Source organism: Marmota flaviventris, chromosome 2, assembly GCF_047511675.1.
Source record: "Marmota flaviventris isolate mMarFla1 chromosome 2, mMarFla1.hap1, whole genome shotgun sequence".
NCBI lineage: Eukaryota > Metazoa > Chordata > Mammalia > Rodentia > Sciuridae > Marmota > Marmota flaviventris.
This window is the reverse complement of record NC_092499.1, coordinates 26,017,292-26,036,321: the sequence shown is the minus strand read 5'-3', so window position 1 is coordinate 26,036,321 and position 19,030 is coordinate 26,017,292. Positions and strand designations below refer to the sequence as shown.

Below are 19,030 nucleotides of genomic sequence, written 5' to 3'. Positions count from 1 at the left end.
TAAGGAAGTATCTAACAGAACCTGGCAGACTACATGAAAAAGAATAGGGTTTTTCCAAGTTCTCTAGGCTCTTACTTAGAAGTTGCCTAACAGACTTTAAGGCTCCTCTAGCATTAAACTGGTACAAGATTAGAGGAATAAAAACCTTCATGATATAGCAGCTGCCAGGTATGTTTTAGATCATGCAAAACACTAGGCCACCATTTATTATTTATTGAGTTATTCTAGATGCAAGCTTTTAAAAACTTCGACTTTTACCATGTGGGTTTGTTCTTTCTTTTTATTTTGTTGATGGTGTTCAGGATTGAACCTGGGACCTCATGTATGCTTGGCAAGTGCTCTACCACTGAGCGATACTCCCAGCCCCCCAAATTTAGGCTTTTGGGTCAAAACCTTTTATACTGCAGGTCAACATATACTTTAAGAATTAAGCCAGGGGCCAGGGCTGTGGCTCAGTGGTACAGTGTTTACCTGGCACGTGTAAGGCACTGGGTTCAATCCTCAGTACCACATAACAAAGAAAGAAGCAGAGAAGAAAAGGAAAGAAAGGAAGGAAGGAAGGAAGGAAAAAAGGTGTTGTGTCCATCTACGACTAAAAAATACTTAAAAAAAAAAAAAAAAAAAGAATTAAGCCAGGGTTTGGGGTTGTGGCTCAGTGGTAGTGCACTCACCTAGCATGTGTGAGGCCCTGGGTTCGATCCTCAGCACCACATAAAAATAAATAAAATAAATGTATTGTGTCCAACTACAACTAAAAAGATAAATATTTAAAAAAGAATTAAGTCAAAATTTATTTTTAATCATTAAAAACAAATCAAATAAGCTGGGCACAGTGGCACTGTAATCCCAGCAATCCAGGAGGCTAAGGCAGCCTCAGCATTATAGCGAAACTCTTAGCAACTTCATGAGACTCTGTCTCAAAATAAAAAATAAAAAGGAGTGGGGATGCAAATCAGTGGTTAAAGAGCCTTTGGGTTCAATCCCCAGTATGGAAATAGACAGAAAGATAGATAAACTGGATGTGGTGGCACAGGCCTGTAATTCTAGCTACTTGTAAGGCTTAGGCAGGAGAATTTAAGTTTGAGGTCAGTCTGGGTAACATAGTGAGACCCCATCTCAAAATAAAAAATAAAAAGTATTGGGGTTGTAGCTCAGTGGTAGAAGACCCGAGTTCATCCTCAGTACTGCAAAATAAATAAATAAACGAATAAATAAACAAGTCACATCACTTTTTCTGCTCAGATACTACAAGAGAATATAAGGACTCTGATAGTAGCTAAGAAAACATACATTAGCCTACTCCTAGGATTTCACACATACAAGGCAGAGAACCTATGAAAATTTAGGGGGAAAAAAAACTAAAAAAAAAATTCAACATGTTCTAGAATTGGCTTGTCTGTATGTGGTACTGGGCACTGAACCCAGGGGTGCTCTATCAGTGAGCTATGTCCCCAGCCCTGTTTTTTTTTTTTGAGACAGGGCTTTACTAGGTTATTTGGGCAGGCCTCAAAACTTGTGATTATTCTGCCTCAGGGAATTTGCCTTTTTTTTTTTTTAATGGTGTTGGGGATTGAACCCAGGGCCTTGTGCATGCGAGACAAGCACTCTCCCAAGTGAGCTATATCCCTAGCCCAGGAATTTGCTTTTTTAAAAAGCAATTCTGAATATTTTCTGGAAGAACTACTTATGTTTGTTAGCCAAGGACAATGACACTCTAGGAGATTTGGGAATAAAAATTATAGTACAAACAAATAAAGAAATCGCCTAAGAAACTTCACTAGCAATAGAAACTAGAATTACTGAGGATGTACAACTTGTGTATATGTTTTAAAAGTCCAATTTAAATAATAAAGTAGATGATATGAAAAGCTACACGATTCCATTTGATTCTGTTTTTACAGTTTCATTTCTTCATTCTAAGTTTAAAGAGTTGACTGAGTTGCTATGATAGATTAGACTGGGATGCAAATCCTTTTTATGCTTGCACTGAGAGGTAAAATCTAATCTCCATAGCTCTTGAATCTGGGCTGGCTTTACTGACTCACTTCGATCAAAAGTATTTAATATTCTGGACTCACAAAGGGCATAAAAAGACTTCCAGCTTTCAGCCAGGTATCTGTGAACACTTGCTCTAGGGCAAAGCCCACTGCCATGTAAAGTAAGTGATTCTCCAAGATAGCCATGCCCCAAAGAAGTCCAAACTAGTAGCGTGAGACGGCGACACAGAGTATCAGGCATCTCAGCCCAGGTGAAACATGTGAATGAAGAGGCATTCAGAGAGCTCCAGCCACAAGCCGATGCTGACTGCAACTGTGTGAGGGACTCTGATAGAAACCACCCAACTGCACTTGCCAGCCCCAGACCTGTGAGAACTCAATTTATAAGCATTAGGGTGATGCACAGTAAGAAGAAGGTGCTTTATGACGTCTGTAGCTATCAGTGCTCTAGAACAAAATGGAAGAAGCTAAAATCCTCCTTTGAACTAAAATAAATCTCTTATATAAAACTATATAACCTTTTACCTTTTATAGACTTGTAACAATAAAAAGTTTACATTACTGAGTGTCTATTTCCAAAATTAGCCTATTTAATTCTTGAAAGAGATCTATAAAGCAGGAATTATTATTAGCCCAATGTACTAGTTTGAAAATAGAATAACCCTCATCACACCCTTGGACTAATAAGTGGTACTTCTAACTATTGCTATTTACAAAAGGCAATAAAATCAACATTAAAGATATAAGTGGAATAAAACTTATGGAACTTTACTAGGGACATTCTGTATGTATAACATATTGGAAAAACATCTCAAAGTGTGTTACAAACATAAAAATGATCCAACCCTTCAGAAAAAGAAAGCATTTTTTACCTGATCTAAAATGCATGGCAAAGCAAATGTATGAATTTTAATACCCTAGCTCTTTTAAAAAGCAACTCTGTATCATCAGTATTCATTCCTGAGTTAAAGAAGTCAAAAGCAGCAGCAGCTAACCAAACATAACTTACACTTACCAATTTCCTGCCGAGTACTGCATACTCCAACGCCATACTCCTCTAGGACCCTGGCAGCTGCTTCTTGACATGATCCAGTGTTTCGTGCAAATCCAAGATAGTTGTAGGAACCCATATTTATAACACCTTTAATTATATTCCCTGTATACCTGTGTTTCAATAAACACATAAAACTTAATAAACTCAGGAGCAAATACAATACTTAAGTGTGATAATAAGTGCAATGTAACATGAAAGGAAACACCATAGGGATGTAGAGAAAACGTGTTCTGTACGAAAAGAAGCTCAAACTCAGTACCCAACCAAGGAAATGGAAGGTACAATCAAATACCAATTTTCACTTATGAATAGTGATGAAGATTTAAAAACTGATGGCTAGAACAGTATCACAAACTAAGTAAGAATACTTTCTTTGGATGGCACTTTGTCAACACTTATCCACTGAAAGATGTGCATATTCCTTGACTCAAGCAATTCTCACACATGAGCATATGCACAAGAGGATCTATAAGAGCCACTGCAAAATAATTTGCCATGTCCCTTCCCTAGGCACAGGGACCTGTGTCATTTTATGTGGTAGAAGCTCAGTCAGCCTGAGCCCCCAAGGAAAGATGACTGATTCAGAGACTCTATCAACCTAAGGTAGACAGGAAAAGTAGATAAGAAATAAAGTGTTGTTACTTTAACACTCGGGGCAATTGGGATGACCCAGCCCAACCTGCTATAGCATGGCACATTTAGGTAGCCACGATAAATAAGAAACCTGCTGTGAATATACAAGTAAGACATTATTAACACATTAGCAAATTAAAAAGGCAAACTGTAGGGCTAGGGATGCAGCTCAGTAGTAGAGCGCTTACTTAGCATGTAAAAGGTACTGGATTCATCCCCCAGTAGAGGAGGAAAAAAAAAGTAGCAAACGGTGGTAGAATAATTTATTTAGTACAATCTCACTTTTGCATATCAAAAAGTTACCTGTGTATAACCCCAGTAGATACACTACACACATACCTCACAGAAAACATCTAGAGGAATAACACAAAATAAAATGATGACAATGGTCATCTCAGTAAAGGAGGATTTGTCGGGTAGTGAATTTACAGAGGACAGGGTTTAGTTTTCATGGGGAACTTTCTGTATAATCTATTTCCCCCCCAGTACTGGGGTTTGAACCCAGAGACACTTTAATGTTAAACTACACCCTCAGCCCTTGTTTTTTTGAGACAGGGTCTTGATAAGTTTCCAAGGCTGGCCTTGAACTTGCAATCCTCCTGCCTTGGCCTCCCAAGTAGATGGGATTATAGGTATTGTATTTTCCTTTTTAATAGGAAAGCAATTATGGAATATTTGTGCACAATTAACTAGTTTAAAAAACTATATTTTAACAATTTTCAAAATGTTAAAATATAGTTTTTTAAACTAGTTAATCCATTTAAGTAAAAATACTTCATTTATCCTTAAATCATCAGAGAAATCAAAACATCCACAAATAAATTCAGATCCTTTACTCAATTCTAATAAGTGGAATGATGGATAGTCTTTAAAAAAAAAAAAAGACAAAACTTTTTTTCTCAACTATAACCCACCACAGAATCAAATGTAATTAAAAAAAAAATTATTTAAAAAATCTCAATAAAGCTGGGTGCAGTGGCGCATGCCTGTAATCACAGCAGCTCAGGAGGCTGAGGCAGGAGGATCGCGAGTTCAAGGCCAGCCCCAGCAACTTAGCAAGGCCCTAAGCAATTCAACCAGACCCTGTCTCTAAACAAAATATAAAAAGGGCTGTGGATCTGGCTCAGTAGTTGAGTGTCCCTGGGTTCAGTATTCAGCACCCACTACCGCCCACCAAAAAAAAAAAATCTCAATAACGGTTAGGGGCATAGCTCAGTGGTGGAGTGCTTGCCTAGCATGCACTATATATATATATATATATATATATATATATATATATATATGGTTTGATCCCCCTACTCCTACCCCTACCCCCTCCCTAATCCAATTAACAACAAACAAAATGCAAGGAAAGAAATCTTGGTATTGATTATATCCTCAGCTACTACTCCTGTTTTGAGCGAATACTCAATTTGCAATATTTTCTCTAATGAAGAAATTCTTTTATTGCTAAGAAGTAATTTCCCACCGAGACTCACTTGAATGACCAGTTGTAGTCATGAGACTGTCTCTCCATGATGTCCACCTTGGCTCCAGGCACACTGCAGATTGGTCGATTCCAGTTGTCTCTTATCCTCATGTAGAGGTTCCTTGTATAGAAGTTTTCAAAATCCTGATACAATGACACAAAATCCTGCCAACAAATGGTGAAATATGTATATTTAACTGAGTTACCTTAAAAACAAATTTCACAACTTCCCTTTTCGTGTTGCAAGAACACCTGAGAATGGTGAATCAGTTATATTTAATTAACTGATCTATCAGGAAAGGCATCAATTTTCTAAGTTTATTTCAACATAACTCTTATTAATCAGTTAAAAGTCACATCACTTTGAGGGTTGACTTACATTCAAGGTTTTGAATAACTGACTACACAACTCTGACATTAAATGTTTTCTCTTCCTAATAATAATATCCAAGAGACTGTTCTACTCCCTTCCCCTCTGCTAACAATGTTAGGGGGAAATGCCATAAGAATCAATATAATTCCTGTTTCATACAAGAAAAATAATTCCAAAATTAAGATTCCAGTCTCTCCATATTTTTGAGAATCAAAATGAAACAAATTTAAAGAAAAGATGATAAACCAGAAACACTACCAAAAAAGAAAGAAAGAAACCAACAGGTAGATTATAGGAAGTCATCCACCTTAAGTAGTTTCCCTCTTGGATTGGAGTTAATAACAGAACATTCTGAAAACTAATTCCCATGTCCACAGACTTAAAATCTTCCTTTCCTTCCTGAGATTAAATTAAACTAAAATGTAAGCCTATAAAAATCAAGTCTCAGTGGAGGTGAAATGAATGCATAACGCTATGCCCAACATTGTTGGAGCCCTGTTCAGAACACACGTGGCCAGACCATGTGAGCTCCACCCCAACTCCTCAGAGTTCAAGGGTAAGACCAACAAAAAAAGAAAACAGAACTGGAGTTTACTATGCTTCCAGTCCTTGGATCTGAGGTTGGTGCCAATCTAATCTGTTAAATAAATTAACAAAAATAGTTAAAAAGCGTAAGCCTCATTCTGTAAAAGATTTTCATGGCTAAAAAGATCATACAAAACTCTAAAATTAACAACTTTCTATGGACTAGTAGAACGCTAAAGTGACTACGAAATAAATAAAAGATGAATCAAAGTAGATGAATTGCCTTAAATAGAGCTGAGCAGAGTCAGAAAGAATCCTGAGCATTTGCCCTGCCTGATACCATCTCTTTCATAATTAGTTCCCAGAACAGAAAATATCCACAATGTGGATATCCCTCACAATTAGAAATTTGTCATTTAAGTAATTTGTCCGTTTTGGTAGTGTCCTCTTCCAATAAAATACTGGCCGAGTGAAAGAATGAATAGAAGCAACCAAATTTTATTTAAAGACTTTTCTTTGGCTATCATTCACATGCATGTCCAACAGAAAAAACAAGAAAGTTGTCCCCAACCTATGTCAACTCACATCAAACGGGGTAACAGGACTAACTCCTCTAGTAAAATCACAGTACTAATGATCTCATTTCTTTGTAATGAAAGGATAATTTCACTCAATCGCTGTCTAAACACTGCACAGTAATGTTTAAGGTATTAACTCAAATTGTTGAAAGAACTATTTCCTCACAGAAAATTTTTATTAGCAACACAAAACAATACTTTTTGTTTTGAATACATAAACATCAGGAAAAAACTTAAGAGTCTCATCTAGATACCAGAATGGTTATCAAATCTCCAGACAGAAAAAGGACTGCAGGCTAGCACGAGGTAGAACTTCCTCTCTCAGCCTTGGATAAACTGAGTTAACCAGTGACATAACTGTCTGTAGTTAGAAGGGAGGAACACGTTCCAACCTCCTAACAGAGAATTGTTATTCTGAGGCCAAGCGTCACCATCTCCTTAAGGCTACACTGAGAGGACAATGAGGTCCCTGAGATGGGAATACACTGGCACACAGTAAAGGTAGAGGAGTTGTCATACTGAGGGACGTTAGAGACTAAAAGCAGGTAGCACAGAATGGTTGGAGAAGGACTCAGGCCACAGTTTTAGCTTCCCTTCACTCCCTAGCTAAGTTCCAGACTAGTAGCTTTGGCCAGAAGTTTTGGTAGAGATATCTGGCGGGCAGAAACCAACTTCTGCTGCTTAGCAATGAAGAAAAGGGACAGGAGAGGAACCACTATCTGGGATTCCAGTTCCAGGCAGTGGAAGGACTGAAGAGGAGTTGCTCCTCGCCCCACGATTCCTGTGTTCAACAGTGCAGGAATGTTCAGAGGTGAAATCAATTCATTTGATGGATTAGTAATCTGAATGGTCTCTCTGTCTCTCTCTGCTTCCCAACTGCCATGAATTAACTCCTCTGCCACAACTTTCCACCCTGAAGTTCTTACCTCAGCTTCAGACCAATGGAACAGGCTGACCATGGACTGAACCTCTGAAATTGTGAGCCCAAGATGTAACGTCTTCTCCTCTAAGTTATTTTTGTCAAGTATTTTAGTCACAGTGACAAAAAGCTGACGAACACAAATGTATCTGTTTTTCAAAAATATCTTGTACATTATTTTAAATATTCTAAGACTGAGGTTAAAACAGGGGTTTTTTTTGTTTATTCATTCAAATATCTTTTAGTGAATACTGGATACATGTTGAATTCTTTGTGAATCTCAAGGCATTTCTTGGGATCACAGGGAAAAGGGTGGGTGCTACCCACTTTCAGAAAATGACTTTGTAACTACTTATTGTTCATGTTTGTTAGTGTAATTTTGTTTCCAAAGAGATGTCCACTTACTTTCATAGAATAACAATGATGATGAATAATCATAAAAGTAGCAATAGTTCCCAGCTACTAAGATACACAAGGCACCAGCAGAAAGTTTTATGTGTATGTATATATCTACGCACCTAAGTACCTGAGCACTATCTTACAGAAAAGCTAAATGGCTTTCCCAATTAGGGAATTAGCAAAAACAGAACTGGGCCTTCTAATTCCAGGCTATGCTCCTAACCCCAACGCCACTGCTTCTCATTCTGAGAAGCTTCTAAAATCTATCTGAAATACTCTGACATCATTCAAAGCACTTCAAGTCTGCTGTGCTACGGGCCTTACCTTCTCTTATCCTGTCTTGTGCTCATGATGAACGGGCCCTTGATATACGTATATATAGACAGACAGACAAACACAGCTGGAATTCTAAAACCCATATTTTCCAGACACCCTTGTGATCAGGTTGTGGATGAGATTCTACAGTAAGGCACATACACAAGATATGAAAGGCAGAGGCTACCTTTCTTGCAACAGCTCACAAAGAAAGCTCTAGTAGACTCTTATGCGGGCTAGGTTTCATGTTCCCAACCACAATGGCAACACCTGGATACTCACAGCAGGAGCAGCTTCCTAATTGGGGGGCGGCTTAGTTGGGGTAGGAAGACCGTAACTTCCTCCACCCTTTCACAATGTTACTAACACTTAATTCAGTATGTACAGTGATTCAGTTAACTGCAATTAAACTTTACTATTTCAACAGCACATTCTCTACAATTATTGCTGAAAAATAAATATTTAATGTTGTAAGTACCTTTTTGTTGTTGTTGTTTTGCTACCAGGGATTGAATCCAGGGATACTTAACCTCTGAGCCACATTCCTATCCCTTTTTATTTTTATTTTTTATTGAAACAGGGTCTTGCAGAGTTGCTTAGGGCCTCACTAAGTTGCTAAGGCTGGCTTCGCACTCACAATCTCCCATCTCAGCCTCCCGAGCCAAAGGGACTACATGCATGCACCACCATGTCCAGCAGTTATCAGTATCTTTTTTTTTTTAAAGAGAGAGAGAGAGAGAGAGAGAGAGAGAGAGAATTTTTTCTTAATATTTATTTTTTAGTTTTCGGCAGACACATCTTTGTTTGTATGTGGTGCTGAGGATGGAACCCGGGCCGCACGCATGCCAGGCGAGCGCTTGAGCCACATCCCCAGCCCCTTTTTTCTTTTTCTTTTTTTTTTTTTGGGGGGGGGGTACTGTGGATTGAACCCAGGAGCACTCGACCACCCTATTACATGACTCTATCCAAAATAGCAAGAACACTTAAAACCATATCCCCAGCCCTATTTTGTATTTCATTTACAGACAGGGTCTCACTGAGTTGCTTAGCACCCTGCTTTTGCTGAAGCTGCTTTGAACTCACGATCCTCCTGCCTCATTCTCCTGAGCCTCTGGGATAACAGGTATACATCACTGTGCCTAGCAGTTATAAGTATCTTATAATTAAATTTAAATTATTTGTCTTGGTCACACAACCATTAAATGATATAAATGAAATTTGAGACTTGTAGCACTATTCCATACTAGTGGTTTTAGTGGTAATGCTACAATTCCAATAAGAACTCTCAGTGTCAGCTGCGCACAGTGGCACATGCCTGTAAATCTTGCTCCTCAGGAGGACAAGGCAGGAGGACTATAAATTCAAGGTTGGCTTGGGCAACACAGTGAGACCCTGTCTCAAAATTAATTTTAAAAAATGGCTGAGGATGTAGTTCAGTGGTAGAGCACTGGCCTAGCATATGCTAGGCCTTGGGCTCAATCCACAATTCAGAAGGAAAAAACAAAAAACCTCAATGTCATTTCTAATTTAACCATTTTTTTATTTGTTTTAGTTTAGGTGTTGCAGTTTGGACCTTAAATGTCCCCCAGGGCTCATATGCTAAAGGTTTGGCACTACTGGGAGGTGGGGGAGCTTTTAGGAGGTGGGGCCCAGTGGAAGGAAGTTATGTCACTGGGGACAAGGCTTTGAATGGGATCTTGAAACTCTGGCTCCTCCTCTCTTTTTACTTTCCAGCTACCATGAGGTAAGCAGCTTTGTTTCACCAAAGGCTACCCACCATGGTGTCCTACCTTGCCAAGGATACAAAAGCTAGGGAGCCAACCAGTCAACCAACTGTGGAATGTAACCTCTGAAACTGTGAGCCAAAATAAACAGCTTTTCCTTTTAAGTTTTATATCTCAATTATTCTGTCACAGCAAAGGAAAGCTAACTCACTACGGCACAGATCTCAATAAATCAAAGGACAAAATTTTTCTCATTTGAGGCAAAAAACACTGCTTTGATGTTGGAATAACAAGCTTGGAAAAAAATGCTTGAGATCAGTTTGGGCAACTCAGTGAGACCCTGTTTCAAAATAAAATTTAAAAGGACTGGGGAAGTAGTTCAGTGTCCATTATGCACGAGGCCTGGGTTCAAGTGAAAATACAGATTGTTTATATGACTCAGCAGTTCCTTTCCTAGGTATATCCCCTAAAGAACTTAAAACAGATATTCAAACAATTACTTGTAAATGAATGTTCACAAAAGCATTATTCACAATTGACAAAAGATGGCAACAAAATATGACATACATCCAAACTGTGGAAGAGTATTCAGTTATAAAAAGGAATGAAATGTAGATTTACCAATAATAAAAATTAAAAAAAAAAAATCCCTTATCCAAAATGCTTGGAATAAGAAGTGCTTCAGATCTTGGAAGGTTTTTTTTTGTTGCTGTTGTTAGGGTTTGGAATATTTACATAGACTTTAATGGATAAGCATTCCTAATTCAAAATCTGAAATCTGAAACTCTTAAGAAGCATTTTAGATTTCAGATTAGGGAGGCTCAATCTGTATTGTTACAAGCTATGATGGTGGAGGAACCTCAGAAACATGCTAAGTAGAAGCAGACACAGAAGGCCACATATTACATGACTCTATCCAAAATAGCAAGAACATTTAAAACCATAGAAACAGAAAGCAGATTAATGGCTGCCAGGAGCTCAGAATGAATCTTACCTCCATACATAAGGCAAAGGAGAAAGAGTACAAGTGGGCACAGCATCAACAAAGTTCGTGAAAATGGCCACCTTCTCACACTAGCCTCTAAGGGCTGGAGCCATGCACACGATGGAGCACTGGCCTAGCACACCTGAGGCCCTGGGTTCAACCTCTATAGGCCCAAAACAAACCAACAGTATGACTCTGATGCTGCTGACATCAGTGAAGAAAAGGTAAGCTTCTTGGAAAATACAACTTTTGGATAAATGAAATATGTATTCCCAAATTCAACAACAATTTGGAGCAATAATCATATAAATTCTTCATTCGAAAAACTATCATTCTTAATGAGAAAATTCAATTAATGAAAATCTTATATTGAATGCCCCAGGTGGATTAAAAACACCAAAACAAAATACCAAACAAAAAATCCTGACTTTGAAAGCCATCCATGTACGGTGCATGGACCAAACAGGCATCGTAGCCAGTGAATAGGAAAATCTGGTATCTGGGAAATTCCACAGGCAATCCTACCAATAAGACCACCCAGATACATGTGAGCTCCTATTCAGCTCTGCCAAAAGGTCCCACACAGCACTGGAGATGTGGTGACCTGCTGAAGCCACATAATCACACAGCCTCCCAGAGATGGGTGTGGCCTGCCAAGATGCCAATCAACCTGTTGACTGCAAGACAACATGAAGCAAGACTCCACCCCTGAAACCTATCCCTGCCTTTGATGCTCTCCCTTAAATAAAGAATCAGAGCCAATTTTTTAAAAAATATTTATTTATTTATTTTTAGTTTTCGGCGGACACAACATCTTTGTATGTATGTGGTGCTGAGGATCGAACCCGGGCCGCACGCATGCCAGGCGAGCACGCTACCACTTGAGCCACATCCCCAGCCCTCAGAGCCAATTTTTAAGTGTTCTGTTCCAGCTCCTACCAGAACTGAAAGAATCTATCTGGCGCTCTGCTTTAAAACTAATTCTGACTTTGTTTCTTATTTCTTCACTAATAACTTAAGATTATATTTTTCTCAGGTGGCTTATCCGTTCCTGAGCAGGAAAAATTACCCTGGCAAGGAGCTGGCTGCCTCGCGATAACTACCCATTGAAGGAGGTAAAAGTTTAGTGGAAACTAAGTAAGTCCCACCTAAATGTGGAGGAACAGAATCTATTAACATGCATCAGCATGCATTAACCTGTGCCAGGAAGAACAGGCTAGAATAAGCTCTGATTGCAAATCTTGGGTTTCCCAAATGTCTAAAGATAAAACTGAGTCTACTGTAGAAAAGGTCTGTGGCCTCTATGACAAAGAAGCTGTTCTCTGAAGAGCTGAGAGAAGGTGGCCACGTGTAGACACAGACATCCACACAGAGAAAGGGCTCAATGAGTTTCTCTTGTGCTTGCGTGCATTCAGAACTGTCTTCGGGCCACAAGGGGTAAGTGACAAAGAGGACCAGAGACATAGGGAAATGTTTTACTTGAATTCCACAGGGCAAGGGCCAGGACTCTGCTTTCCTGAGGACCAATTTATTTCTTTCTAGTCATAATATAAGAAAACAATTTCTTAATGTGAATTAACAATCTCCATCACAATCTGAATTTACCATCATTCACATTAGATACCTAAATCCTATTCCTTTAAAAATCTGTAATCTGCTCTTCCTTTCTTTTTAATCATGTTTTATTACGCTGAACTATAGGAAATTATCAACTTAGCAGTTCAAATATGGTCAAAATTGGCATTTTCACATGATTCAATGTAATACTTATGGATTAAAACATAGTCAAGCCAGGCACAGTGGTGCACACTTGTAATCCCAGCAACTGGGGAGGCTAAGGCAGAAGAATCTCAAGTTTGAGGTAAAATAAAAATAAAATAAATAAACAAACAATATAAATAAATAACAAAGTAAAAAATAAAAAAGGCTGGGAATGTAGCCCAGTAGTAAAGCATACACGGGTTCAATTCCTAGTACCAAAACCAAACAAATAAAAAACTATACACAATCAAATAAGGTATATTCACAAACTGTGGATAAGACAAAATGTTTTAAATAGAACACAAAATTTACTACTCATAAAGAAAAATTGATAAATTTGCTTAAAGTAATTTCTGTTCACTAAAAGACACCATGCAGAACTGGGGACTGAATTAGAGCAGATTGTATTCCATGCTTTTATAATTTTGGCAAATGAATCCTCATGTCATATATAACTAAAACTAACCAATAAAAATTTAAAAAAAAAAAAGACACCATGCAGAGAATGAAAACACAAGCCACATATTTCAGGAAGATAGGTGCAAAATACATTCTAGAATACATTAAGATTTCCTATAAACTGGAGATGGGAGTACATATAGCTAGCTCAGTGGTAGAGTGCTTGCCTACCATTCACTAGATGCTGGACTTGATCCTCAGCACAACAAAACAAGATTTGCTGTAAACCATTAAGAAAAAAATAGAAATCCAAGAGAAAAACAGGCAAAAGATCTGAACAGCCACTTCATGAAATCAACACTTTCCATAGTTAGTGAATGAACCTATGAAAAGGTATTCAGCATCATTGGGCAATAATGGAATGCAAATTAAAACCGCAACAAGATACTAATACATATATATACCAGCAGAACTGGCCAAATTTTAGAATTTTACACCAAGTGTTGGTAAAGATATGAAACAACAAAAATCCTCAAGCACAGCTAGCTAGTAGGTATACCTAGCAAAATTGCTTTGGAAGACAATTTGGCACTATCAAGCAAAACTGAAGATATGCATAGTCTCAACCCAATCATCCCAAGCCTGGAAATATATGCCCAAGAAACAGATATCACAGTGATTATGGCAGTTGTATTACTCTCTGACAAAACATGAGAAAAACCTCAATAATGACTAACTGTGGTATTCTCACAGTGAGATACTATTCAGCAATGAAAACAAAGGGAGCTGGGATCCACCGCAAATTGCTAAAGCCTACATTGAGCTTCAAAACTGATCAGAGCACAAACACACAAACACAGTGCAAATGAGCTTAGATAAACTTAAGAACAGGCCTAACAAAACTTTTATTATTTAAAAATGAACACATGGGGGGCTGGGGATGTGGCTCAAGCGGTAGCGCGCCCTCCTGGCATGCGTGCGGCCAGGGTTCGATCCTCAGCACCACATACAAAACAAAGATGTTGTGTCCGCCGAGAACTAAAAAATAAATATTAAAAATTCTCTCTCTCTCTCTCTCTCTCTCTCTCTCCCTCCCTCTCTCACTCTATCTTTAAAAAAAAAATAAATAAATAAAAAATAAAAATGAACACATGGGTGATAAAATCATCAAGAAAAGTCAAGACAGTGGTTATTTCAGGGGAAAGGCGATAGTAAGATCCAAAAAGGGCCCCTGTGGGTGTGGTTTCTGCAGTGGTGGGTTTATGGCTGCTTACTTAGATTGCATTCCTTATACTCCACATTTACCTTTTATTATCATTTCTAGATGTACACAAGTGTATATTGGTTATAGAAAACCAACAGACAGGTTAAAGAACACTGGAAGGAATGCTTCCATTAAATAAATACCAAACATTCTATATAGAGAGTAAAAGTACTTCCCATTACATGCATTTAATCTTTTTTTTACCTTTATTTTATTTTTTTATGCTAATAAAATTCATGCTTTTATTATTATTAATTTTTTTTTACGATACAGGCTTCTCAAGGGCCATTTGACAACTTGTCACCTTTATTTTATTTATTCATTTTTATGTGGTGCTGAGGTTCGAACCCAGGCAAGTACTCTACCACTGAGCCACAAACCCCAGCCTGCATTTAATCTTAAAGTGTCATGTGACAGAGTTCCTAACTCTGGGAAACACATATATCCACACTTACTTATCATGACATCTAATCACAAGAAAATCTACTCTGTTTGAAGGTGCTCAGACACATGTCTAACTGGGCAAGATCAATATGCTTCAGAACTTTGAGCTACTGAAACTGAAGACCACACATCTGAAAATCTTTTCTTTAGGGGGGCTGGGGTTGTGGCTCAGTGGTAAAGCACTTGCCTAGCACATGTGAGGTCTTGGGTTCAATCCTCAGCACCACATAAAAATAAATAAAATACAGGTATTGTGTCCAACTACAACTAAAAATAAATATTTAAAAAAAAAAAAAACTAGGGCTGGGGGTTGTGGCTCAATGGTAGAACACTTGCCTAATACATGTGAGGCACTAGATTTGATCCTCAGCACCATATAAAGACAAATAAACAAAATAAAAATGATTGTGCTCATCTATAACTAAAAAAAAAAATATGTAAAAACCAACACACTAATGCTGATGGCAGGTACTGAAGGATTTTCAAATATTTGATATGAATAAATAATACTGCAAATCAAGTAAAAGCTGTTAAAAAAATTCCACAGCATTATGAATTTTTATTTGGGCAATGTTTTTCTCTAGTACGGAATGCAATACAGAATCAACCCTAATATTAGCTACAGGTATTTCTTTTGTAAGCCAATAATTCTGTCTTTACTTCTACTTAATTAAAAAAGAAGTAGGTGAAATAACTTACAAAAGGCTATTAAATTATTGACTTTAAAACCTTGGAGTGATGGTTAATTAATAGCTTTCCCCACTGTCCATAAGTCATCCTATTTGTTCTTTTCCTGTTTTTAATGTTAAAGACAGGAAGTAACTTCCTTGCTGTTTATATGATGCCATGAAGACATTAAAAAAAAAAAATTAGGGTTAAAGATCCATGTTTTTCCCAGATCTAAAACTGGGTCACTTGAGTGTTTGTATGTGCCTGTGTGTACAAGTGCAGACACAGCCCGACACCAATACTTCACAACTTGAAACTTTTCATTGTGACTATTTACCAACACTCACAACATCATTCATATCTTAAAACATTTACCAAGTGTCTAATACAAGCCAAGGAGTCTTGTAGGCACTGGGTCTACAGCAGTAAACAGAAAGATAATGACCTCTGCCTTCATGGAATTTACATTCGGGTAGAAGAGACACGGGTAGAAGAGTCACAAAATCAGATAAATATAGAGAATAGTATGTTAGACAGTGAAAAATATGAATGAAACCCAAAGCAGGCACAGAGGGAAATGCATACTGCTAGAAACATGCTGCAATTTAGCTAGAGTTCCCTGGACAGAAGAGGGGACAAAAGAGAGGTGAGGGAACAATCCATGGGACCATTTGGAGGAAAAGGTTCGTTGGCAGGACAAACAGCAAGCATAATGGCAGTGAGGCAGGAGTGCACTTGGTGTGTTTGAGGAATTACAAAGAAGCCAGCAGGTAAGTGAAGGGCCAAGCTATAGATGTCACCGTGGTGGAAATGGAGGTTGGTAAGAAGTAGCTAAATTTGGATTTGCCAATGGACTACACAGGGCATATGGCAGAAAGAAGAATCAAGGATAACTCAAGGTTTGTTTTTAGCTGAAGCAACCGGCAGAAGAAATGTGTCATCCACGGAGATGGAAAAGGCAGCAAGCTGGTTAGAGTGAATATCTAACCAGCTCAGACACCTGAAATTTGAGATGCTTATCTGGAGATGTCAAGAGGGCAACCAGATAGAAGGCTCTATTCAATTTGGTAAGGAAGTCAATGAAAGAGAGATGAATTTGGAAGTTATCAACATAGAGAAGGGATTGAAAGTATTCATTAAGGCTGAAGCCTGGGCCATACTAACACTTGGAAGTGAGACAGATGACGAGGATCCACAAAGGGAGAATATGAAAAACAGAAAGTCAGGAGAAAACCCAAGCAATTATAATGTCTTGGAAACCAAGTGAACATGGTGCTTCCTGACTGCTTGTATCAAATCTGTTGAAAGGTGTCAAGCAAGGTAAAAACTGAGAAAGGACTATTACACATGGGTCATGGGTGACTCTGAGAAGAAGAATCTTCTAAAGTGGTAGGGATAAAATCCTGACTTCAGTAGGCTCAGGAAAAGAGTGAAAAACAAGACATTGGAAACAACAACTCCAGGGAATTTTGCTCTAAAACAAAGAATAGAAAAGTGGATCAAGAGAAAGTAAGGTTGAGAAAAGCTTAAAAAAACAAAACAAAACAAACAAACAAACAAAAACCCCACGGGAAAAATACCTCATCTGGATTCTAACGGGAATGGTCCAGTAGAGGAAGACAACTGTTCCAAGAGCCAAGTCACCATCCTCCTTATGGCAAACCTGGCTGTGTGTCACATAGGTGCTGGACCTGGCCAGCCATCGTGTGCTACCTCTAACAAGCTCTACAGGATGGCTGGATTCAAGGGTCCATCAAGTCTATATACTTTCAGTTATTTGCTACCAAAACTGTTATGACATTTTCAAAATGATAGGGAGCAACAAAAAACCACAAGGTAATTTAATATCTAAGGAAACATCAACCAGGCACCATTAGGCAAGCCTGTAATCCCAGCTATGCAACTATCTGAGAGGCTGGGCAGGAAGATCTCCAGTTTGAGGCCAACCTAAGCAACAGAGCAAGACCCCCTTCTCAGGAAAACCAAACCAAAACAAACACCCACCCCCACCCCCTCACACACCCCCCCCCAAAAAAAAAAAAACAAAAAACATTAACAAAACTTCAACATGTTTTCTTAAACTGGAATTTGAAAATTGCTGAGGGTAGTCTCAGGGACCCATGAATTCTATTATTATTTTTTACTTTTTTTTTCATCTAGGTAAACATTTTAAAATAGCTTTATCATTCCAATAAGACTCAACTTAAACTTGGAATAACTCAGGACAAAGAGGGTACCGCTTATTAAACTTTAAAAATCATAGTAATAAACAGCTCCAATTGCTTTATGCAAAGAAAATCTGATCAAAACCTAAAAATTCAAAAGATAAGACCTTGCTTAAAACAAACAAACAAACAAAAAAAAAAAAACTGCACTGTTGCTTTCATCAAAAAACCCCAATAGGTGATGGGAAAACTCTTAGTACAAAAGGATAAAGTGCTAAACGCACTACCAAACTTTTTGAAAATTTTATAGGGCATAGCTTCTTATGGAGAAAAAAAAACCCAGAATAAATAAAAAGAGATGAATGAATGAGATTCCATATGATGAAATATTATTCAGAAATAAAAAGGAATTAAGTAATGGTACCTGCTACAGCATGGATAAACCTCAAAAACATCATGTCAAGTGAAAGGGACCGACAAGATCACACATCATATGATCCCATTCATGTGACATATGCATAACAGAAATCCACAGATAGAAAGTATAGTAGTGGCTGCCTGGGATGAGAGGGAGGTAAGGAAGAGGTGCCTACTAATGGATACAGGTTTTTTTCTTTGGGGTGATGAAAATGTTACCAAATTAGATCATAGTACTCATTTGTGTAGTTCTAAAAATAAATAGGACGCCCTTTATGGTATGTAAATCATGTTTCAATGAAGTGTTTTTAAAATCATGACTGCTGGCTTGGGGATGCAACTCAGCACTTGTCTAGCATGTGAGCCCCTGAGTTCAATCCCCAGCACCACACACACACACACACACACACACACACACACACAGAAAAATGACAGCTATCCTGGCCCCACTTTTAACACAAAATGATGGAAAGTTATGCTTTTTAAGTGTGGAATGATCTAAAAAATTAAAAAGACAAGCCAACTGTCCAATCCTCTAGTTTAATACTCTATAGACAACTATACTGCAAGCAGAGTTTCCTAAGATACTGCTAAAATGACAACTGCCAGAATGTTCTTATTAAACTACTTTTTGAAGAAGATCAAGAATACAATCCTAGGGGCTGGGGCTGGGATGTTGAGAGCCACAGCCGAAGGGGCCCCAGCAAACTTCCAGCTGCCAGCAATCCAGCTGCCGGCTGATGATTGGCTCACGGCGGCCCCAGCAACATCTAGCTGATTGGCTCCTCGGCCCCAGCAACATCTAGCTGATTGGCTCCTCTGCGGTGATGCTCATTGGACTGTTTCCCTGCCCTTTCAGACCACGGAGCTGCTCATTGGGGGACTTTTTGGCTCTGCCCACGTGACCCAGCCAATCGGCCTCAAGAGCAGGAGGTTTGTGG

General features: G+C 38.4%; 1 protein-coding gene across 1 annotated transcript in view; it reads right to left on the bottom strand.

Moving 5' to 3' along the window:
* Positions 1-19,030, bottom strand: part of Sptlc2 (serine palmitoyltransferase long chain base subunit 2) — a 114,545-nt gene that overhangs the window by 62,906 nt on the left and 32,609 nt on the right. Inside the window, exons 3-4 of the mRNA XM_027931642.2 lie at positions 5,163-5,317; positions 3,013-3,161 (exon numbers count right to left, since the gene is read on the bottom strand). Of these exons, the coding sequence (XP_027787443.2) occupies positions 3,013-3,161; positions 5,163-5,317 (304 nt within the window). The remainder of the gene's footprint in view (positions 1-3,012; positions 3,162-5,162; positions 5,318-19,030) is intronic.